Source organism: Mastigoproctus giganteus, chromosome 4, assembly GCF_048544385.1.
Source record: "Mastigoproctus giganteus isolate SK-2022 chromosome 4, ASM4854438v1, whole genome shotgun sequence".
Lineage (NCBI taxonomy): Eukaryota > Metazoa > Arthropoda > Arachnida > Uropygi > Thelyphonidae > Mastigoproctus > Mastigoproctus giganteus.
Genome location: NC_143578.1, coordinates 79,459,756 through 79,486,108, shown reverse-complemented (window position 1 = coordinate 79,486,108; position 26,353 = coordinate 79,459,756). Strand labels below are relative to the sequence as shown.

Below are 26,353 nucleotides of genomic sequence, written 5' to 3'. Positions count from 1 at the left end.
TGTCACAGAATGTTACTTCTGTATGGTGCTTCCTATTATAAAAGGGATGACAATGAAGAAAAAGTAGACAGTGATGTACCCAAATATATCATCTGTAATTCATCCCGTGCCTCATGGTGAAGTACTACCTATTCCTGACCGTTTTTCTGTATACTCTGATGGAGTTGAAGACATTGATGAACATCATCTTGATATACACAAAGAAGTACAGCAGCTGTCTATGTCAAGGGATCACCATTTTGCCCAAACCTTTATCCTTCTGAACCACATAAGATCACAGAAAGTGAGATTAATGACCTCATTAGGGATCTTGAACTGATGAAGAATAAGGTAGGGCTTTTGGCCTCGAGGCTATAACAGTGAAATCTTCCAGATCATTCCGTGAAAGTATTTCGTACTTGAAATAAAGACTATGATAAATTCTATCAAACAGAAGGTAAACTCACTGTTTGTAAGGATGTTGATGGGCTAATGGCAGCAATGAACATGAGGCACATTCCCAGAAAATGGCAACTGTTTATAGACATTTCTGAGGTTAGCCTTAAGGCTGTGTTATTACACAATGGAAATATGCTGCCTTCAATACCTCTTGCATATGCTATCCACAGAAAAGAAACACATGCAAAGATGGAGAACATCTTAGGTGTACACTATCAGAAGTATGAGTGGCAGATATGAGGTGATTTAAAGATAATCACCATTTTATTAGGACTACAAAAGGGTTACACTAAGCACTGTTGCTTTCCCTGCGAGTGGGATAGTCATGCCTGGGATATGCACTAAGAGAAGAGGAGTTGGCCTCAATGAAAATCATTAGTACCTGGAATGAAGAACGCAGCATATGAATCTCTGGTAGATCCAAATAAAATTTTGCTTCCACCGCTCCACATCAAACTGGGGCTTGTGAAAAATTTCTTGAAGGCTTCGGAAGTGTACGGTTCTGCATTCACATACTTGCAAGAGAAATTCTCAAGACTCATCGCAGCAATGAAACAAAAATACAAAAGCAAATGGAGTGCCACCATGTTAGCTGATTATTGTAAGATGGTGAAAAAGGATGCTCCCGAAGCTGAATACAAGTGGAAGGCAAAAAAAAAGGTCCCGTGTTTGATACAGGTATGTTCATAGCTACATCTTACTGCTATATAAATAAAAAATAACTTGTATAAATATAAAAAACTACTTTTTTCGAAAACAAGAGCTAATCTGCCATTTTGAACACTATTTTCATGTTTAGAACCCCAAAATCTATAGAGTAAACTTACTTTCATGCCCACAACAAGATATGACCCAAAATTTGTTGTTCAGTATTATTTTTCATTATGAATTTGTATGCCCTTAATATTTTTGTATGAAATTCAACCTACAACCAATTCAACTTATTATGAAAGTTGTGGAACTGAACCCCATTGTAAGTCAAGGGATACCTGTATATGTATGATGGTAATAGAGGGATATTACATGTATTGAGCTAACAGGGGCATAAGCTCATTTATGAGTGAACAAGTAGATGGATATGTGCAACGAGCCCTGCATAAGAAAAATAAAATAAAAGATATTCACAAAATCCAGTTATGAATGGATATATTGAAATTATTAAGGACTAATACCATTCAGTATACCTAAACAATATCTATCTCTAATTGCCATCTACTGTTTTATAGCTATGTATACACATATATACAAATTTGTGTATATATATATATATATATATATATATATATATATATATATATATATATATATATATATATTATGTGAGGTAAAAGTTAGGCAAAAGTGATAAAAATAAATAAATATGGCTATGTAGCTATCATTAGAGGCAGCAAATGCACATCCTCCACATGATGCCTAATTATATCTAATAATTAAAATAAATATGATATTTAAAAACCATTTTTGGTGATATTTCACGTCTTTTGGAAATGGTACCTTCGAGGGGGTTCCGCTAAATTATGTATAATTGGCATTATTTTAAATTACATCATGTTTTATTAATTGGGTTTAATGACTTAATTGACTAAATTATACAGGGGATTATCGACTACCTTTTGTCCTACTACCGCTACTTTCCCTTCCCTGTTTGTTTATTTTATATTATTTTACGTTTCGTTTCGCTCTGCATTATTGCCGTACTACTGGCTGATGTTTTTATTTTAAATATCATATTTATTTTAATTATTAGATATATATATATATATATATATATATAGTATTTATAGCTATGTATATACATACTATATATACAGTATATAATAATTTTTTTCTTTATGTAGAGGCACTAAGTAAACATCAATTATAGATCACCACAAATTTTCAACCGGGGTGCTGTGGCACCTTAGGGTGCCACAGCACCCCAGTTGAAAACCACTGGTCTAAAGGTTGTCTATGATGGTAGACATGGGTCAGCTGGGTTTAGAAGTATATTATAGTTGCAGCAATTTAGCACACTAGTAAAATAACAGCCAGCCCAACAGACAGCACCCTATACAAGTCATAGCCAATTTATAAAGTAGTGGAGAGTTTAACCCTAGAATGGTAACAATAACCATAATGATGTTAAATGGTACAGATATGTAAATTTATATGTATTAATATTATTCAGTAAAATATGTCTCAAAACAGTTGTTTGAGACATATTCAACAGTCTTTTGAGATGTATGTAATTTTTTTCTAATCTTCTCCACATAGGTCTTTATGACCAATCCAGAAGCAACAATGCTATCCAACTAATAACAGTGTCACTTCCAGAATAATGAATAGCATCACTTCCAGGATAAATTAGATAGCATTGTCCAGTTCCAGTAATGTCAGAATTTCCATAAACTTCTTTTGGAAAGAATGGAGAAATTATGGGTTTTTTTTTTACTTTGAATTAGTATTATTGCCAATACTAATGTTAATTCATTCAGATAATGCTGGCTTGTTTCAAGGAAGCTTGTTCAAAGTCTGGGGTGGAACTTGGACTCCCAATGCATTTTTGATGGGTAACATCAGGTCCAGGCATAGTCTCTGGTTCCTTAGCCTGTTGCTGATAAAGTTCCTTTTGAGGCTGTAACATGAATTTTAATATAACTCTCCATTAAGAATATTAATATGTAAAATAAGCATTAATACCTAATAATTGTAATTTTTAAATTGCAGGGACCACGATGACAAAAAGACTAGAAACTTTATATACAGGATGTATCATAACATGTGGGATATACTTAGGGATAGAATTAGGAAAACAAAGAAAAAAAAGTTCATGTAAACATAGGTCTGATTTTGCCTCGTTTCCATGTTAGACATTTTTGTGTTCTAGCAATTCTTTCTATAAGAATAGTTGGCTCCATTCAACTGTTTATGGTGCCTCCGTAGCCAGGTGGGCAGGAGCAGCAGTGCATAGCACACAGTTCTTGATTAAACCGGGGTTCAAGCCCATGATCCCACAAAATAAGGAGGATGCAGAAAGGTCAGGGAATGACCACCGCATATCCCCGGAGCAACATGGCCTTAGTTGCTAATGCTCCTAAAAACCAAATAACAACATCAACTGTTTACAAACAATGCTTGATATCTCAATATTGCATAGAGAGGACCTTCATATAGTTATGTAAACAAAGTCTAGTGTTCTTTGAGTGATTTCAGTTAGTTCTCCTGACAAGGGTTGCAGTGATTACAGTGTATTTATTTGGAATTTACTTAAAATTTTTATGGTGCACTATGGCCATGGATGCTGATGCACTTAAAAAATATTCCGAAACAAACAACTTAAAATTTTTGCTTTCATAATGGTAACTACAATGGTCTCAGACAGTTTTAAATTCTATACAGTGGGGCCAAGTGATGTTACCATCAGCAAATTCTAAATGGGAAGCATTCGAGGAATTAATCACAGAAGCTACTAGGCTTTTCATACCAACTAAGAAATACTGTGCAAGGTTTAGGACTAAATGGATGTCAGATGAACTAATCAGACATGGAGAAGATTAAGAAAAATGCATTGGATGCATATAAATTATTCGGTGACACAGAAGCTTATAGTAGATATAAACTAGTCAGTAATCAAGTCACAAAAGATGTCAGGCAAGTGAAGGCAAATGAGAAATCTTTGGCAAAGAATGCAGAGAAAATAGCAAAGATTCTTTACTTATGATTGATTCTTTTGTAGAAGGAAGGGGATGAATCAAATTGGTCCTCAATATTGATGATTTGGCTGTTGATAATCCTGCTCAGGTTGCTGAAAAACTGAATGAGTATTTTGCATCTATATTCACACATGAGGAATTCTTTAGGGAAGGGGATGCAGGAAGTTCAAACTATAATGGAGCTAAATGATTTTGTAATAACTGAGAGGAACGTGGAAGAGAAATTGTTGAAGTTAAACATAAGAAAGGCATCTGGGGTGGATGGAATCTATCCAATTATATTAAAGGAGGCAGCAAGCAAAGAATCTTTCCCTTAGCAAACCCTTAGCCATAATTACAAGAGTCCTTGGATTCAGAGGAGGTCTCTGCAGACTGGAGATGTACGAATGTATCCCCAATTCACAAAGGGGATCAAAGGGTGACACAAGTAATTAAAGACCTGTTATTTTAATTTCTGTTCTAATGGAGTCACTGGTAAAGAAGTAATGCAGAATCATCCAGACAAGGCTATAATTATACTTCAGACACAGCATGGGTTTGTTAAGGTTGGTTGGTTGGTTTTGATTTTATTGGCGCACTAGCTACTAAGGCTATAATGCGCCAAGAGGGTTTGTTAAGGGGAAATTATGTTGTTGTTGTTGTTATTTGGTTTTTAGGAGCATTAGCAACTAAGGCCATATTGCTCCGGGAAATGCGGTGGTCATTCCCTGACCTTTCCGCATCCTTCGTATTTGGTGGTGATGGGCTCGAACCCCGGTCTAATCCAAAGAAGAAAATTAAATGAACAGTTTGAGAATCGAAACAGGGTCTTTTCAGAATGGTTGACACACTACTGGCAGGGACATCAAATTTTAAAGCAATTTCTTTTGTTTTTAATTAATTTATTAAGCACTCCAATTTTTTACACTACACTCAAGGATTTCCTCTTAGACACTGTAAGGTTACTTGCACAGCAGTTAAAACAAAGCTGAAATTAGGGACCACTTGCAGCTACCATGTAAATAGAGACAGGTGAAATTCGCTCTCTCCTAATTCTCTAATAGGATGCTTACTGTAGAAAATAGGTTTACAGAGCCAATGCCCGCGTCAGGAATATAGTAGTAGTGGCATGTGATGCAAGAAAGCAAGTGTATAAGCTTATGCAGCATCAGCCAAAAAAAAAAAAAAAAAAAAAAAAAAATCACACCATTCCCTCCAAATGCCTGTCCAGTTCCTCCTTAAATTTATTTAACCTGTCAACTTCCACAACGACAGATGGAAGTTTGTTCCAGCAATTAACCACCCACTGGCTAAAGGCAAATTTCCGCACATCTTTTCTTAATTTGAATTTATGCCCCCTTAGGTTCGTAATCTGAACAAGTGGAAGGATCCCATCAGAATTCAGCATGCTCAACCCATTCAAGGCCTTATACACCTCAATCAGATCACCGCGCAGGTGCCTAGTTTCCAGCCACTGCAATTTGCAGAACTTAAGCCTCTCTTGGTAAGAGGTTCCCTTCATTCCCCTCACCAATCTTGTTGCCCTTCTCTGTACACACTCAAGTAAATCTACATCCTTCCTAAAATGAGGCCTCCAGACCTGTACGCAGTACTCAAGGCGTAGCCTGACCATTGCCTTATACAGAGGGACAATCACCTCCTTCTCCCTGCTAGCAAAATTTCTATATATCATTGACAAAACCCCATGACCTGCCCTGGCAGCCTGTCTGCATTGCTCAGAAAACTTCATATCTAACTGCACAATTACTTTTAGGTCTTTTTCATTTTCTACCACCTTACGTGTAGTACCACACAGTTGGTACGTTTCTCTGGGGTTACTTCTACCCATATGCAGTACTTTGCATTTGTCAAGGTTAAACTTCAGGTGCCACTTCTTAGCCCATCTGCCCAAATTATCTCTAGATCCTGTTGCAGTAGCATACTGCCATCACTGTCATTAACAACCCTGCCAACCTTTGTATCATCTGCAAACTTCGACATTAAGCCTGATATACCTTCATCAATATCATTGATAAATATAAAAAACAACAGTGGACCTAACACCGAACTCTATGGGACTCCATTAATAACATTAGTCCATGAAGAGCAGCACCCATTGATTACCACCCTCTGTCTTCTCCCACTTAACCATCCTTTTATCCATTGTAGCAACTTATCCTTAATACCATTCTGCTCCAATTTGTACAATAGTCTTCCATGTGCAACAGTGTCAAAAGCTTTCCTGAAATCCAAATATATGATATCAAAATTATTTTTTGCTTCCAGTTCCTTTGTAACCACATCATAATATCCTATCAAATTTGTCGGACAAGACTTCCCCTTAACAAACCCATGCTGCATCTGAATTATTGCTGCAGTCTTGTCTGGATGATCCTGCAATGCATCTTTAACAAATGACTCCATTATTTTACCCGGAACAGAAGTTAAACTAACTAGTCTGTAATTACTCATGTCACCCTTCGATCCCCTTTTGTGAATTGGGGATACATTTGCACATCTCCAGTCCGTGGGAACCTCCCCTGAGTCCAAGGATTGCTCTCATAATTATGGCTAAGGGTTTGCTTAGTTGCGTTGCCGCCTCCTTTAATATAACTGGATAGATCCCATCCACCCCAGGTGCTTTTCTTATGTTTAACTTCAACAATTTCTCCTCCACTTTGCTTTCAGTTATTACAAAATCATTAAGTACCCTGCTACAATTTGATAACCTTCTTACATTTTCAAACCTTAATAATTCCTCATGTGTGAATGTAGATGCAAAATACTCATTCAGTTTGTTTGCTATCTGAGCAGGATGATCAACAGTCGAACCATCGATGCCAAGTGGACCAATCAGATTCATCCCCTTCCTTTTAGAGTTTATATAAATAAAGAAATCCTTGCTGTTTTTCTTAGCATATTTTGCCAAGGATTTCTCGTAATCTGCCTTCGCCTGCCTAACCTCCTTTGTGACCTGATTACAGACTAGCTTATATCTGCCATAGGCTTCTGAGTCGCTTGATAATTTATATGCTTCCCATGCATTTTTCTTCTCTGTTATGAGTCTCATATGCCTTAATCTTTGCCAATGGCTGTGGACAGCTGACCAGCGGGACTTCTCAGCATAGTAGTGTATAAGTTGTATAGATTTTATTTCTTTTTAGCCATCTGACCCATTGCTGGGCAAAGGCCTCTCCTAAACTTCCATCTTTTTCTATCCCGTGCTGTGGTTGGCCAGTTTCCTCCTGCAGGATTTTACAGGCACCATCAAATTGTAAAATGTTTTAGCTTTTAATTCGTGGAATTAAAGCCTATTAAAAGCTAAAGGGATTAATGCTAGTCCTTTTAGCTCTTAATTCGTGCTTCCTACAGCATCAAGTCTATTGCCTAAAGGCCAGATTGCAAACAATGCATACCCAGGTCTTTCAAAATTAGTTCGTTATATGGAAATTTTCTTTGTTATAGGAAACTATTTTCCATGTAATGACCAAGGGGAAATAAAAAAAGGTTCGCTACGTAGAAAATTTTGCTATATGGAAGTTCGTTAAAGAGAGGTCAGACTGTATATCTTTTTAGTATTAGTACTGGCAAATGATACAAGGAAGCAAACTTATACAGCATCAGCAAAAAAAAAAAAAAAAACACTTCTCACATTACTTCTCCATCCCCTTTAACAATTTGTCTTATTCTTCCTTAAAATTATTTGAATTATCCACTTTCACAACACCTGATGGGAGTTTGTTCCAACGATCCACTACCTTCTGGTCGAAAGCAAGTTTCTGCACATGTATCCTGCAGCTATCAAAAAATAAATAAATAAATAAATCAACCAGCAGGACAGATGATCAGAGATGAGAAATGGTCTAGGAAGTCTAGAATTAACAGTGAGGGTAATGTTTGCTGTATTAATACCATGATTAGGGAAGAATGATGTATCAAGCTTGCTGAAATTGCAAGTGAACCAGTTCTATGGTGAACTGGTGCAGTTCACCATAGATAGGTTTGCTCCTGATTGATTCCCAAGAAACATGCATCATATTGAAGTTAATTGGTTCCTGTACTTTGCATGAAACAATTGAGGATACTCCTTGCTGTTTAAGACAAAGAAGAGACTATAAATTATGAATATTGCTGTTTCAGATTATGCCATATGGGGCATCATGATAATGTAAAACTGCATATACTGTAAAGTGCACCAATGATCTGTTAAACAAAAAATGCAACAGAAAAACTGGGTCTAATAAATAAATGTTTGAATTGTTTATTATGTTTTGCAAATGGTGATAATATTAGAGTTAGCAGTTAATTTACAATCTTCACAGCTTGATTCTGATTTCTTTGATGCAGGGATCAATTAACTAGTGCCATAGTGGGATGAATACCTGAACATGTTTGGTGATTATGGATTAAAATAAATAGTGGATGCTGCTATTGTGATCACTTCAAGACAGCTAAACAACAACCAAAGATGTAAGAATGCAGCTGTTTAGTATTGTTTATTGATGCAAAGCAGTATACATAAAAAGATGGAAGTGGACAGAAATAAAACATTAAAATCAAGCAATATAAAATACTTTAATTTTATTTGCTACTTGAAAGTAGCAAATAAAGTCATCAATAAAAATGAAGCTGCCATAATGTTTCTAGAAATCCATACAAACTGTTAAAAACAAATAAAGAAAATATTAAAAATCAAGAATTAGAAAAAAAGGTTAACGGTCTACTGCAAAACAGTCACACTGGCAGGAGTACAGAGACAGTACTTTCGTGGAGTAATGACACCAACAACTATACAAAGCAACATCAGTAAGTAAGACATGCAATGTGTCAGAGTTCAAGAACAAATTGGGATGCTACATAATCACTTCCACTGCACTTTCATGAATAGTGATAAGCAAAAAAGTGATAATGAAAAACAAAGTGCTAATTACAATAAACAACATTTTTTCTATGTATACTATGTTTGATCAGGACTTCATAAAAGTGATAACATTATCCATGATTACCATAAGTGGTATGCACTGTATGTTCAGTATATATTTCACACATTTTATCTTGGTCATAATAAACATGTTTTCTTTTTATAATGGGGTTATTACCTTATTTATTGAAACTCTCATACTTGACCTGACATTTCATGAATGTCACTCATATAAGGGAATAAATAAAAGTAATAATCATGTATTCATTTAAGAGAATGCTTATTTTAAATTCAAGGTGTGCCATGTAAGTTTATATGTTTTGTTTTGTTTTTCACTACAGGGATTTGCAGAATAATGACATTACAACTATACCCGACTCCGCTTTTGATGGATTGACTAGCCTGAAAAAACTGTAAGTAATTTTTTTTTAAATTTATTTGCTTCTATACTTTGTAATGAAAAGTTATATGTAAAACTAGATTAGGGAAATGTTTATTTCAGCTGTTAAACATTTTGGGAATTTAGAATTTTTTTGTATTATCTAATAATTTTAATAAAATAGTTAAATTTTAAAATTTAGTGGTCTCTTCAAAGTTTTTGTTTTTTTGCCAAAAAAGAATGGTGAAATAAAAAAAAATTCTGCATTCACAATTGGATTTGAATCACCATCTTAAAAAACAACAATATAACATGGTTATTACTGTTAACCTTTTAACCTTTGTGTCACCAGATATATTTGGCATCAAACTTGTTAGACCTTCATCACTGTCATTAAGAAATATCAGAAACACTAAGGGACCCGGTACTGAACAGTTTGGGACACCACTTGTGACCCTGGTCCATTCAGAGCTTTTACTGTTGTAGCATCCTCCAACCAATGGTACATTGTTCCGGTTTACACAAAACAAAAGCTTCTGTATGGCTACTTTTATCAGTTTACAAAAAACACAAACTTTATAAGACTTAAAAAAAGTTTTATTAAAGTCTCACAAAATGTGAAACTGTATCAGAAATCTTACTAAAGTCTAAATATACTACGTTAAAATAATTCTTTGCATTTGTTTCCTTCCTTTCTGGCAACCTTATAATAGTTTATTAAATTTATATATAATTAAACTAAATATGATATTGCTTTAACAACAAACCTATGCTGTGTTTTTTTTTTTTTTTTTCATAATTCCATTCTGTCCTGACCATCATGGACCCACAATTTTTTTTTCTTTTTTTTATGATAACCAAAAACACAAAAGGTATTAGAACCCATAGTGCTTAGTATCATATGTCAGTTGAGGGTGAGAAGATGCTTATTAACATTAGACTTGAATTTCTGTAGATCGTAATTCCAGGAAATACATGTACAGGCAGGTTGTTCCAGAAATTGGAGGGATAAACAGAGAAGAATAGTTGGTTCTGTGAATTTGAAGTTGGACAGTAAGTCAATGTTGACTTACTGGTTGCAGCACATGTTTGGACTGGTTTGAAAGAAAGAGAAGGAATTATAGAAGCCAATTCAGAAGAACAGAACCCATGAAAGTATCTATAGAAAAGGTATGCAGCAGAAAGTGTCTATGAAGCAGAGACTTTAAGAGATGGGTCCAGTTAATAACCTAACTGCCCTCTCTTGAATGGAGTCTAGAAGCCTGAGAGAGGTTATGGGGGGCACTGCCCCAAGGTGTGGGAACAATATTCCATTGTAGGGTGGATTTGAGGTTTGTACAGAGTGAGTAGCTGTTTATAAGAAAAGTAATACTGAGAGTGAAGAGAAAAACCCAGTTCTTTTATATGCAGAGGAAGTAATATTTGTGATTTGCTTATGCCAAAAGAGATTAGAAGTCAGGGTAAGTTTATATAATAGAGATATATGATCTTGTCTAAAAATCTGAGTGTCATTGAAGATGATCATAGAAGCAGAAGAATCCTGTTTTGTGAGATATAAGACAGGACTGAGTTTTAGGATTGAAATGAATTAGTCCATAGGTGGGTAACATAAGCCAGCACATCAAAAGTGGATCGACACCGATGGAATCCATATTGGCAATCATTGATCATATGGAAGATTTCAAGATAATTTACTGTGATTAACTTCTGTCACAGAAGTTAAAAACTTATAGGTCTGTAATTATCCATTCCAACTTTTCAAGTTAAAAGATGTTTTAAGTTACTCTTTGTTTTTTTGTGTAATAAAGGGCTGCTACTGATTGGCTGCTAGCTCATAGAACTTTGTCAATGATATATAGGAAATTTTATAGCAGGGATATGGAGGTAATTATTCTGCTGTATAAGGCAATGGTAATACTACCTCTTGAGTGCTGGTGTGTAAGCCTCATTTTACAAAGGATGTGATTCTATTGGAACAAGTGCAGAGAAGAGCAACGAGATTTATGAAGGGAACAAAAGAGCACTCTTACCAAGAATGACTTCAGTTCTTCTAATTGAGGCAGCTGGAAACTAGGCACCTGTGAGGAGAGTTGTTTGAGGTGTTTAAGGCTTTGCATATATTACAGCTAAATGTCAATTGCATCTATACTATTGCTTAGGGAACATGTATAAGGCATTAGTATTAGTATTAGTAACGGCCGTATGGTGCAAGAAAGCCTATGGCTTATGCTGCACCAGCCAAAAAAAAAAAAAAAAAAAAAATCCGAACAAAACAATGATAAAAACAAAAATTAAATAAATAAATAATAATAATTAATAAATAAATAAAAATAATAAAATGAAATAAAAAATAAATAAAAAGGAAATTAATCCTATCATCCTATGCGCTTCCCTTACCCGAAAGTACTATCCAGATGACCTTTGAATTTCCCCAAACTGTCGGCCTCTACCATCCATGAAGGCAACTTATTCCAATAATTTATAACTCGCTGGCTAAAATAAAACTTCCTGCAGTCCAATCTAAACATTTCCCCCCGTAACTTGAATTTATGTCCCCTAGTTCTAGCATCATTTATAATCTTGAAAATTTTGTCCTCATTCATTTTACTGATGCCTCTCAGAGCCTTAAACACCTCAATCAAATCTCCTCTAAGGTGTCTAGTTTCCAAACTCTGCAACCCACATATTCGAAGTCTTTCTTCATAAGGACGCCCTTTTGCCGATCTCACCAGGCGAGTTACCCTTCTTTGCACCCTTTCAAGAAGCTCGATGTCTTTCTTTAGGTGCGGTCTCCATACTTGAACACAGTATTCCAAGTGTGGTCTAACATAAGCATACATTTATATTGAAAACGGATGGCTCTAGGATAGATGTGTAGAAATTTGCTTTCAGCCAGAGAGTGAGTGATTGTTGGAACAAACTTCCATCTGGTATTGTGGTGGGGTAGTCATACTACACTACATTTAAGAAAGAATTAGACAAACTATTAGAGGGGATTTACAGATGGAAATTTGTTCCATCTGTTACTTTTTTACTGATAATGTATAAGCTTGCTTTCTTGAATCATTGCCACTACTGATACTGACTGCATTGATAGGTGGCGCTAGGTATCCAACCAAGATTGGGGAGTGAAAAACCTTTCTATCCCTTAACAGATAGTATTAGCAGTTAACTGCAGTGCTGTCTATTTGAAAGAAAAGCAGTCCTATTACACTGCATTCATCAAACAGAACTTTTTTTGATCTGAATTTATTTTTTGCTTTTGTAATATGAAATAAGACTGGTAGTCAAAATGCCTTGAGAGGATTTGCATATATCAATCCTAGACCAATGTCATGCAGGTTATTATTATAGCTTCTGATTTGTGCACAGAGGGAAAATGTTTTGCATTATATTCCGTCAACGGTGATTTAGATCAGAGGAATTTACAAATAATTTACAACTAATTATATGATATCATTAACATATTTAACAGTCACATGGAGCTCGATGCATGGTCAACTCAAACACATGTACTACTGCATTACTGTATCAGTCTCAGCTACATCAGGCAGTGCTTAGAGGAAATGTTGCTCCGAAAGTCTCCTTTAAGGTACCCTGGCATCAGGAGTGAAATTGAATCCATTTAATTATCAGAATAAAAATTACAATATTATTACTTGTTCATTAAAGTTGAAAAATAAGTTTATCCACAGCTTTCGTTGGTGGCACTAGTAACACTTGTTTGTCATTTCATATGATGTGAGATATCAGATGTTTCGGATAGATATTTGAACCACTGTATTTATTTTTTAATAGATCAGGCATTTCTTTAAATTTATTCTACATTTATATGAAATTATTTTTTTATTTTTAGTGGCTTATTATTGAAATGATTACAGTTCACATATTTATTATATTTTTTTCTAAATCTTTGGTAGGCTTTAAAGCTATTTTAGATTATAACACAGAAAGAAGGAAAGCGTTTCTGATTATATATATTAGTGTTCATTGTTTTAGAGCGGCGTCATAAAACTTGACAGAATGCTGATAAAATTGATATTTGATTCTTATCCTACTATTACAAAAATTCTATCTTACTCCTCAATGGATATTTACCAGGTACAAGTCTGTACTGCAGTCACATACCAAAGAGAAGGGTCTACACTGTCAAGTCATAAGACTCTTCTTCCTATAAACGTGCCTTGCTGTGTGTCGTGTACTAAATGTGTGCCGGTAATAAACAGTTCAGCCGCTCGAAAAGCTTCACTGCGCTCGGTCAAGGCTCCGAGAGAAGCAGGGTGACCGAGACGAGGAAGGGGGGGTCTAACTCGGAAGACACGGGGTAAGGGCGGCTGGATTGGGGACGGGGCGGAGGAACGCGAAACGTCTGTTTGTCACGGCAGGGTGTGAACATCACGGCGGGAAGTCGCTTTTAATAAGAGGAGGAGGACAGACGTTGCTGGAGGCGTAGGGAAGGAAAGAGCAGATACACGACGGAATTGCACGTGGTGGTGGAGGCTGTTGCCTGTATATTTGTTCTGAGTATGGGATGCTGTCGGCTCTTCGAGGTGCCATTCGGTGCAACATCGGTGGAATATACGACGTTAGTGAACTTTTATTTTAGCCAGAGATTGGGTGCATTCGATTATCAAATAACGTACTTAAAACGTTAACCTTGTATACTGTATTCTCACAAAAGTGTTTACCGAAAGCTTTTCTCGAGTGATTCTCGAAACACTGTTACTTTTACACACACACACACTCTATTTGGGTCGTAATTAGTCTTAAATGTTTCCAGGGATCAATGTAATATATGCTGAAAATTGTGTCGATACGATTTTCCTCCTCGAGCAATGTTCGAACATTTAAAATAATATAGAATTTTACAGAGGGGGAACTGAGGGAGGGAGCTGTCTAATCGGAATTGATCCCAAAACCTTCCTAGGGACTATTTGAACATTACCTGAAAATTTAGTGACAATCCAACTTGTGCACAAAATACCCAAATATCCAAAATGTACTATGTAAAGAGATTAACTTGAAATTTGACGGAATATTGGGGGGGTTGCCGAATTTCTATTGGTCCGATCATAATGAAATTTGGGATAACTCAACAAATCGTTCTAAAATCCCAAATATAAAATTTCATGAAAATTCGTCCACTGGAGATCGAGTTGTTACAAGAGGACAAACAGACGAAAACAGTGAAGGCAATAGACGCTTTACGCTCTTTGCATGGGCCTAAAAACAAGATTGTTTATGTTAACTAAGACTGTCACGATGCATTTCTAATGGCGGCCAGAAAATAGTTAATAAAGAAGTGTATTGTTATTATTATTAGCCATATGGTTCAAGGAAGCCTGAGGCTTATGCTGCACGGGCCAAAAAAAAAAAAATAATAATAATAATAAATAAATAAAACATTCCCTATTACCCTGAGAGAGAGAGAGAGAGAGAGAGAGAGAAGTAGAAAGGAATCCCTGGCTATGGCAGGCACATTATTGTATTATATCTTTACTGTACAATAAAGATTTTCTTCTACCACCAAGAAAGGGAAGAATGATGATATCCAACTCATGACCCTGGGTGTGCCAAGCCCATACTCACCAGATGTGAGTTGTGCTATAAAGCATATAATAATGATAATTAATCCCTTCAGAGTTACAAAACATGGGATAACAAGGAGATAAGTGGCTGGGGTTTTTTAAAAGCTCTTCCCTGAAAAGGAAAGGGGCACACTGATTTTGAAAACAGTCAAAATTACATACGTTAAGTAATTTAGGAATCATAATTTAATAAATAATTGATTTATGAAATTGTGATTTTTACAGAAGGGAAACTTTTTCCTACATCTATAGTAGGCTTTAAGTTCGTTATGGATTTCGATCGATCATCCAAAATTTGAGACATAATAGCACGAAAGTGATTTTTTGTTCTTATCTTTTGTCAAAATCCATGCATATATGGCTATTTTAATAAATTAAATACAAATTTTGTCATTTTGAGACAATTACGCTTTAATGTTATTCTGGACATCAAGTAATTATTCTGAAGCTCACATTGTCAGTCTGCTTCAAAAGAAATTTTATTCCATTCCCGTCTCTCTAAAATATAACACTCTTGCTAAATATAGAATGCTAATGGTATTAGATGCTGTGAAGTGTAACAATTAAGTTGGACTTCTACAGGAGGTTCTCGTCTCAGTCCAAGAATGCACTTTCCCCTCATTTGAGGAGCTTGTTGGTGAGTTGTCCACATTATTCAAATTTTATATTGCTGGGTTCCGAATTTTCTTAAAAAATTAAAATCCCACCTGATTATCAATATTAATCTTTCTTAGTTGGTATTTAATTGACGAAGTTCAGAATTTTTGAAAGATAAGATGTGTGTCAAATAATTCTTAACGGCTAAGTCGAACGGTGAGACCTCTGTTGGAAAGAATAATTATTAGTGCTTGGCTCTACCTCCCTAGATTTTAAACGAAACTGAATTAATAATGATGTATAATCAGTGCTGTAGGCGTAAAATTACCAGAAGGTATACTCTATGAATGGTACGAAAAGCAGAGAGTATATTGTGCATATCAGGCTATTAATCGAATTCGCTTCGGTCGCATAGAATAAAACAAGCGATTTTTCAACATAATATTCTGTATTTTGGTACTCAGCATATTAAAAATTTCCAATAGTCAATGAAATTAAGTTTTTATAATACAGTATTTGTTTTTTCAAAAACAAATATTGTATTATAAAAATTAGTCTTTCAAAAACAAGAAAGTATACCTATTCACCTAAAAAAAAAAAAAAAATCCAGAGGATATACAGCGTATACCCTCCACTACAGCCCTGTGTACACTTAGTACTCTGCATTGGACAAAGCTCAGAGCATGTTGTTGCTTGTCTGACATGTTAAGAATAATTTTCATTCGTTTATCTGCAGAAATAGAATATATTATGAACATAATAAATGAATTTTTGATTGAAATATAACTTTTTTGATAAGCTTACCAAAATAAATTCTCGTTGGTTGGTCTTCAACAAAAGTGCGATGCGATCAGAGTTTTGTACACTATGTTCATCCAGTTAGAATAGGGAAGAGTACTATCTGTAACTATACTGTGCAACAAGAAATACAGTTAACTGCCGAAGCCTGCTTCTTAAAGTTCACTGAGGTTTCTGCATCACAAACAGTAGCACATATTACTTAGCTTTCGTGCATTAAAGACTGGAAAATTCTGTTATAATTTACATTAGTGTTATAATTATTACACTACGTTGAAATAGCTGATGAGAAACACTTACTATATAATTTATTTCGTTACTTTATTCTCTTAGGAATATTCATTTTCCCTTTTTGTTATCATTCATAAAATTATTATTAAATATTGGTTTCTAACTAATTTAAGGTATGTTTTTCTAGTCTAGTCTTACTTTTCACTGTTTAAAGAAAATACCACAGGTACTATCCCTCGCTTACCAAACGTTCATGTGAAGAAGCTAAAAACTTCGTCTGCGAACATTACATCGTAACTTGTTTATGATCAGTTCACACATATTTAAATATTATAATAATATAGCTTTTACACATGAATATTTATTAAAAACATTTTTGAAAGGAAAGAAACTGTTACAATATTATTATACAAATACGAGATTATTAATCATCAAGAAAAAAAAAAATAATTTTACTGCAATTCTTGGACACGAGCGGCGCTACTGTTTCTTTCCAAAAAAGTATATTTGTAATTACAGGGAACAACACAATTTATATTAGTTAGTTATGATTCTTATTAAGAAAATTTTATTGCAGCTGTTTTCTTCTTGTCATGTATTTTCCTCTACCGTCAAAAGGTGAAGTAGACCTCTGAAATTATGTGTTTATTTAAATTTTAAATTTGTGGCGCAAAGCTGAAAATCTCTTTTCTACTGGCCGGTGATTACTTATCCGAAGGTAACCTTTTCACGAGCCCTATTTCAGTAATGCAGCTCGTCGAACCTCTTGGTCAGGAAGTCGTTGTCCTTCTATTGTATGAGTTTTACATTGTCTGTTTGGCTCCATACATTCAACGATTTAATGCTTAACCAGGTTATATAATTGCTGCCCCAAAACACTGGCAGAAAATTAGTTGAGCTTGTGGTTATGAACCGGATTGTTATAGCCGGCATTGATTCGAACCGGTATATATGTACGGTATGAATCAAAATTCGGGATACGTAGTACAGCAATGGATTTTTTCTGATTTGTGACTTTAATACAAACAAAAGGATAAAAATCAAAGAATAACGAATACTTCATATTCGTTATTCGTATTATTATTATCAGTGATTAATATCACATATAACGAATCGCTTTTATTGACAATAATAGAATAACATGAAGAAAAATACAAAATTCAGCAAAAAATCCTTATTTAATAATTGATATTAAATGATAATAAATAATGATTTTGTTATCATCCAATAAAATAAGGGTTTTCATCATTCAGCTACTGATTATGGTGACGTTATACGTACACGCTTGTGTAATAATTCTTGTGCCTCTCCATTTTCCCAAACATTCTTGGCAAATCTTTGAGTAATTTCATCCGGATTATCATAGAGATTTTAGTTTCAGTGATCCCAGATGATTTTTCCTATCTCAAAAATTTTTAATAAATGAAAATTTTCTCTTCATCACAGCGTTCGTCCTACCGAACAAAGAGTGGGCGAATTCCACTGGCGAAACTACTGTACCTAGGTCTACCGCGGAGGGGGAGGAGGTAAAGCGTTAGAGGCGCGGCGGTTGGTTTGGCATGGTTGTAAGAAGTGCTGAAGGGCCGGGTCATTCTTGAATTGTTGAGGAGGGGGGGGGGTAGGCCACTGACATAGTCGCAGATTTTCATCGCGAGAATATTAACATTCCAAAAATACATTTGGAATACGTTGTATTAATATTCTCGAGATGGAAATCTTTTTTAAGAAGTGCTGAAGGGCCGGGTCATTCTTGAATTGTTGAGGGGGGGGGGGTAGGCCACTGACATAGTCGCAGATTTTCATCGCGAGAATATTAACATTCCAAAAATACATTTGGAATACATTGTATTAATATTCTCGAGATGGAAATCTTTTTTAAATACTGAATATTGAACCGTCTCTCATTTGTAGATACATTATCGTTGTCTCATTCAGCTAGCAAGCTAAGATATGAATTAAGGATACAAAGCTCACTAAAAAGATGTTTTGTGCGTCATATGCCACACACAAAAAAAAATAATAATAATAAATAAATCGAATGTGAGAATAACGTTTTCAAAACGATTTCAGACTTGATTTTATTAAGGGACTATTTGCCAAATGTTCCGATATTATATATCGGAACATTTCGAAGGCTGCCGTAGCCGAGTAGTCAACGCGAGGGTGCATAAGTACACGTGCCTTGAGTGACCAGGGTTCAAGCCCGCGACTGCTGAATACGGTGCTGTTTGTTGTTGTGTTTTGTCTGGCTTGTGAACTCCTCTGACCGTGTGGTTGCCCCAGAATATAAACAGAGATAAACAGAAAATGTATTTATTTATTATGCCCGGAGCTCTCAATTTTGCAATACTTTAACCCTTAAAAATGAATGAATGAAGTTTTGCATCCCACGAATAAAAATTAATGATTTTATTTGAGTTAAGAGTTGGGCAAGATGAAAATATACCACCCACTTTTAATAATTATGAGATAAAAATATTCCACCCACTTTTAATAATTACCATGGTTTTCTATGTTTATAAACTGATGCTGTTTTTAACTCAGTTTTTACGCTGATTTCAGAAACGTTATTTTTTTTTCTATCTTTTTTTTTTTTTTTTTTTTTTTAACAAATCACTTAAGTTGATATCATGAGTTGTATTGTTGAATGTAGAGTATTAAGTCAGAAGTAAATTCTAGGAATTTGTAAACTAAATCTTCACACATTGGCAAAACTTGAGAGCTCCATTCAGCAGTGTTTATCAGTGTGAGCTCTGTTTATTTTTCAGGTTATGGTGTTAAACTTGCCCTGAAAAATGAATAAAATGTCTTCATGCAAGTGTTTAACAGTCCGAACTTCTTTGTTATATTTGTAGAAGTTATGTAGTCCTCAAACAAAGACAAGATATCACAGAATTTGTAAGAAATGTGTAGTGTGCATATTTTTTAGTGAAAATTGGTGACCAAGATAAACAATGTGCCCCGCATAAAGTTTGCTTAAGCTGTGTTGAAGAATTGAGATTGTGGAAAAATGGTAAAAAGAAGACTACGCCATTTGCAGTTCCCGTGATTTGGCAGGAGCCTACAAACCACTCTGACGACTGTTACTTTTGTTTAACTAATGTAGAGGCATACGGTGCGAAGAGTAAGAATGGCATTGTGTATCCTAATATTCAAACTGCCATTAGATAGTCCCACATGGCGATAACCTACCGATTCTATTCCCTCCACTTATATTGGAGAATGTAGCAGCAGAGAGTGTCGAAAGTGAAACTTCTGAAGGTGAAACTGAAGTCTACACGCCTGGAGACATTGAGTCTAGCTCTCAACTGTTTTCACAGCACGAATTCAGTGATCTGGTAAGAACTTTAAATTTACCAAAGGAATCTGCAGAACTCCTTGCTTCTAGACATAAGTCAAAAAATCTTCTAGCACATGGGACGTTTTTCTCATGGCAGAGAAGAACTAGTCCCCTACTTTTCTGAGGATGATTCTATGGTTTTTTGCCCTAATATAAATGACTTAATGAACTATTTAGGAATTAGTTACAGTCCTACACGGTGGAGACTCTTTATTTACTCATCAAAGAGGCAGTTGGTAGGTTCGCGGCCCTCCCCACACCGGGTGAAAAATACCTGAGTTCGAGTACCGTCGATGACGTGAAGAAATTTTATGGAGCTTTTTCGCAATGTGGCTCAGTTAGGCGGTCTCAGGCAATGGTAGCATGGTTTTTTCTCCCGGAAACTCGGGTTTTTCGTCCATCAAACAGAAAATCAACTTCAGAACACAAGCAATTTACAGACATTATATACAGAGCAATATTCCTTAGTCGCTGATGCTCCTGAAATCCAACAACATCAAAGAGCAGTTTCAAAGGTGTGTTGCTCCACAAGGAAATAAATATGGGTCATTTCCAGTAGCCCACTCTGTGCATTTTAAAGAATCATAGGAGAACTTGAAGTTGTTGACAAATTTTAAGTAAGAAGAATATGATTGATTGGTCTGTGTTGACTTTAAAGTGATAAGCGTGTTATGTGGACAGCAGTCTGACTACACAAAAATGCCTCTAGCTTTTTATGTGAGTGGGACAGTCGGGGCAAGGAGTAAGCACTGGGATATCAAGGTCTAGCCAAAAAGGGTTAGTTTGTTGCCTGGATCAAAGAACATTGTTCATAAACCTGGTAAACCCCAAAACTGTCCTCCTTCCAACATTGCACATCAAAATAGGTTTGATGAAACAGTTTGTGAAAGTTCTACCTCGGGAAGGTCCCTGATTCAACTACCTTTGTACTAAAGTCCCGTCGATCACCCAAGCGAGGCTAAATCAAGGTATTTTTGTTGGGCTTCAAATTCGCAAACTGATGAGGACCGAGATTTTGAGGAAACTAAGAATGAAAGAAAAACGGGCATGAATTAACTTCAGGTCTGTTGTTGAGAACTTCTTTAAAAAATATTGGAAAACTTCAGTAAGCTGGGCTGTAACATTGGGTGTCAATGTACATTTTCACACTTCCACGTCGACTATTTCCCAGAAAATCCAAGAAGTGTTAGTGAAGAACAGGATGAGAAGTTTCACCAGAACGTTAAAGACATAGAGATGAGGTATCAGGGGAGTGAAATGTCAACACGATGGCTGACTATTGCTAGATGCTGAAGAGGGACTGTAAAGTAGAAGGATCTGCAATAAAATTAAAGAAACGAAAATTTTACCCATCGTAGATCAGTTTTTAAAATGGGAGGTGAGGGCTTAATGGACTTTTTACCACACTGCCATTTTTTAAGTGTTTTCAGCATGTATTTAAATACAAAACTTTGGTAAATTAGCATTTTGTTATAATTTCAGTGCACAATTCTGTCAAAATTAATAAAAATTTTTGAAAATCAAATTTTTGAAGAAATCTGACGCGATGGAAACAAATGGAAATTATTTTTGAAATCAGCATTAGAAAATGATTCAGAAACAACCTTTTCTGAGAAAACATCAGTGATTTTTTTTTTTTCTCAAAATGCGGAGTAGTGAATTCTCAGAATAGACCTACCTTTATTTTGATCTTGATTTAAGATCTTATTCTCCATCTTAATTTAATTTTAAGCTGAAGTTAAGTGCATTCATCTTTTTTAAATAATCTCTTTGGATGTGATGACGGGCATCACGATGAACCCCTCGTAAAAGTACGCGTGGAAGCCATTTCTTGATAATTCTTTGGGAGCGGGTGTTGTGGCTACAGATTCTCGGCATTTTCTAACTCGTGTTATTTGAAAATTGTAATTTTTTTAAAAAACACCTGTCTCCGTAAGACTAGCTTTTTTTCCTCACAGCCTCCGTAGCACTCTTACAATGGCGAATAACAAAACGGTGCTCAATCTTCAAGTCTTCCATTGTAGAGCTCACAAAAAGGTTCACTAAGTTTTTAATACTCATTTGTAGGGAAACCATGTCAGAATTTGCAATTGGGACAACGTATTCTCCTGTTATCTATTAGCAGTTCACCAAAACTTGAGTGGCTGTGCGGTGACGCTTCCATTCCGCGAATGGATAAGCCTGTGTAATTAAATGATAAGTCTGTGTAAATTTTAATCTATATATCAAATAAAACAATGATATAATCTTACAACTTTATAAAGTAAAACAGTTTCATTGGTAATACAAAAAAAAAAAAAAAAAAGCAATCAAATTTAAAACCCGAGGCGAATTTGTTAAAAAAATTTATGAGCTCCCATGTTCGCGACCCACAGTTTAAGAGCCCCTAGTTTATGGGGAAAAACGGAATAAATCCTTGTAATTGATACTTTTAACGTCATTAAAAAAATAATAATAAATCCTAATGTAGTTAATTAAGGAAAAAATAATTTTCAAAAAATGTTTTAAAAATTAATCTGATCCTCACTTAAGGCATATTTATGACCTGGTTCCGCCTTGTTCTGCACACAAAGAAACATTCGTTATAACACAGGCAGTCTGCTTTCTGAAGCACTCCAGCGTTTAACCCTTTGTAATTCAATATAATTTTGGTGACATTTATGATTTATTTTAATCTTTAAAAATGGCCGATAAAAGAAAAGTCAGCGCCATGTGATGGGTGTATTAAAAACGCAGCAGAATGACCATTACATTATAAAGGAAAACAAAACAATGAGTGTTTTGTCCTCCTCTTCTGTATTACGCTCTAAAATTTATTTATTCTCTTTTTAAAGGAACGCACCTGTCATTTTAACATGAGAAATCATCATTACCCATGATGATTACGTTACGATTTATTTTTGATGAACCTAACCTTCCCTTTCAGCGAGATATACCTGTACTTCTAGGTTGTATCATGTACGGTGACCACCTTTTCCGAACCTAATTCGGGACACATGGTAAAAAAAGAATTTTGATTTGTGATTTATTTATTTTTTTATATGAATATTCGTATACAAGTATAAAAAATAAAATAACGAAAATATACCAAGTCCATAAAAAATATTTATTATTAGTTTATACAACATTATGTTTTAATTTCTAACTCACCATTAACAGCATTCTACTAATGAAGTTGATGAGGTTTTTCACTCAATTTTTTTGGAAGGGCTCAGCTTTTTGTAATAATCCTTTGTTCACTTTCGCTTTCTCAAACATCTCTTGATGTTTGAGAAAGCGAAAACTAATGTGTCACAAATTATGGTTTCACAGTGATTTTTTGAAAATATTTGTTTTTTGATAATATGAGATTTTTGTGTACTGCTTTCTTATTGTTTTTTTTTTTTTTTTTTTTTTGTAATTTCCTTGATATTTAGCAATACATATTTGTATAACCATATAATAAGAATGTTAATAGTGCCATGTAATTCTTTTTGAATTTTTGTATTTACTTATTAAATGTAAAAAAGAGAAAAACTATAAATACAAGTTGATAAAAAATAAATAATTTCACTTAGAAAAAATGCTTATTTAGTGATAAACTGTTCTGAGGTCCGCGAATCTTGACATTTTATCTGTTTTAAACCCTCTAGCCAAACAAGATTGGAAGATCATACTTTATATTTAAAAAAAAAAAAAACTTCTTTGAAGTAATTGATAAAAATATGCGAAGCAGGAAATTGAGGATAAACGAAACTAAAGTTGTGGATACGTGAAACTGATAACTGTCCGATTTTTGTGAGGCGGACACTTGGCAAAGTTATTGTTGATGTTAAGTGTGGCCACATAACCTGTGTGGCCTCTACTGGCTGATGCACCAGTGGGCATCTTGGACAAGCTGACTGAGGAGGCTCAGTCGGTAGAGCACGACACTTAATTTCGGGGTCGTTGGGCAATCTCCACGTTGGCCAATCTCCTTTTAGGCCTCCGTAGCCGACTGGTTAGGGACGAGGGTGCATAAGTACACGTGCCTTGAGTGAACGGTTGTTTTTTTTTTTTTTTTTTAATAAAACCCCCAAACACAAAAGGTATCAAAACATATAGTACTTAGTACCGTGCATGGGTTGAAGGAGACGGGAGCGAAGGGATGCCGGAAACTTTGCTCTGGTGACTAAACATGGGTTTCACCACTTCGTCTCTGATAAGCAAAGTGGTGGTGATGCACCGGTTGATGCGAGTCATCCGCCACCTTGTTAGTATTAGTAGATATTATTTATTTACTAGTAAGTATTAATATTATATATTATAGTATTGTATTATTAGTGTTATTTTATATTAGTAATAGTCATTGCATATATCAAGGCCTGACTGCTAAATACGGCGTTGTTTCTTGTATCTTTTCCATCTTGTGAACCCCTCTGACCGCGTGGTCATCCCGTATTATAAACAGAAAATTTATTTTTATTTAACAACCATACAAAATCAGAATAGTGGGGCCGCTTATTTCGCGGACTTCCCTAAGGTGACAATCCTGACAGTGTGGTAGTTTCGCCACTGTGATGCAGGTACAAGTTTATTTACACGTGAGTTATATCATATGATATGAGCCTGCACAGCCCGTGTAAGCAATACGACGATAGGCAGTGTTACTCCGTGTCTTAGTAGCTACGAACCTCTGCGATCATGATCATAACAGTGTTAACATAACAGCTGAGTCTCATTGCTAATCTGTTCGTTATTATTATTCTGTTATACTGTATGAGTTCGTCAACCTTCGCTATCGTTACATCATTGCTTGCGGTTGCTGGCCTTGCTTTGTGCGCTTACTTTTCCCTGCGTTCTTCTTCAATGAATTGTTTCATTCGAACACTGAAGACCGTGACAGACACAATTCCCAATATTTTGCTCGAAGCCTGTGATGAATTTTAAGTCCTTTTATTCTCGATAGAAATTTAATGCGTTTTTCCACTGAACGAGAAATATGCAGACGCCATCTTATTTCGCACTGACATTGGTTGCTATGACAACCAAACGATTACTATTTCCTAGAGCCACCGTTATCTGTGGCAGGTGTGTGGTCCGCCAAGTAATTTTGGTCACCACTATAGAACATTTAGCATCGCCCTTAACTTTTCTTCAGTACAGAGAGAATACACCAGTGGTTCTAAAAGTGGGTGCCGCGACTTCAAATTTAGCATCGGCTTACATCGTGGTCGTCACTACAAAAGGTCGTTGATTTTCATGCAAATGTGTAAATTAGAAGTCGTCACTGACCGCATCGCAGTGTTTATGTACATACACCTATATATACGGAACTACCGAGCTGAACCGTCTGTCGCGTACACTGTATTTGAAACTGCACAGCGCCGCTGCGAATCGCTTAGCGGATCTTAGCCCTTAGCTTGCATTCTTCCTTTGGCGTATCAGTGTGCCTAGTTGTGCATGTAGTCGAGCATGTTTTGCACGTTAAAGTTTTAGTTAATATTTCTATTTCAAATACTTTAAAACAGTGGCCATGGAAAACTGTATTATTAAAAAGAGAAAAAAATCAAATTAGTAATGAACATTTGAATCAAGGAATAGTGGCATACAACGAAGATACTTCACAGAGCAGCAGAAAAACTGAAGTAAGCCCAAGTTCAACTATAAAAAAGAAGAAGAAGAAAAAAAAAAAAAACTCGTATGTATCAAGACAGTTACTTAAAAATGGGGTTTACATGATGTGGTGATAGTTTTGCACCTAATCCTATGTGTATTGTTTGTGGAGTAATATTAGCAAATGACGCTATGAATCCAAGCAAATTATCGCGACATTTCACTATAAAACAGTAACCTTTCTAATTAGACACCAGATTACTTCAAAATATTCGTACTTATGCACGTGCATAAGTCGATAAACCTTACAAAATATTCTGCCAGTACCGGGTGCTGGTGTGCCCGGAATTTTTCATAATGGATTTAGGGTGTCTTCACATTAAAAATGTTTGAGAACCACTGGAATACACTATAGTAAACTGGTCTTAAAAGTCTTCATAGCAGCAACATACGGTTGAGAAACGTAAAGGCAGTGCTGTAGTCGTAAAATCAGCAGAAGGTATACTCTGTTGTTTAGGAGCATTAGCAACTAAGGCTATATTGCTCCGGGGATATGCGGTGGTCATTCCCTGACCTTTCCGCATCCTCCGTATTTGGTGGGCACGGGCTCGAACCCTGGTCCAATAAAATGCTCAATTTGAGACATCACACTTTCTCTTTGCACAGTATATAAATTACAATAATAAAGAACATGGCTTCAAGTTTCAGGCAATTAACAAATACACAATGGAGAACTTACCAAATTAAAATAATACAACTAACTTAAAGTTTAGTGACCCATGGCCAATAAGGATATATGATGTTTCCATTGCCGGA

At 35.4% G+C, this 26,353-nt stretch overlaps 1 protein-coding gene across 1 annotated transcript in view; it reads left to right on the top strand.

Moving 5' to 3' along the window:
* The window catches only part of LOC150086860 (uncharacterized), a 414,998-nt gene that overhangs the window by 58,565 nt on the left and 330,080 nt on the right, over positions 1-26,353 (top strand). The window contains exon 2 of the mRNA XM_090372302.1: positions 9,372-9,443. Coding sequence (XP_090228428.1) covers positions 9,372-9,443 — 72 coding nt within the window. The remainder of the gene's footprint in view (positions 1-9,371; positions 9,444-26,353) is intronic.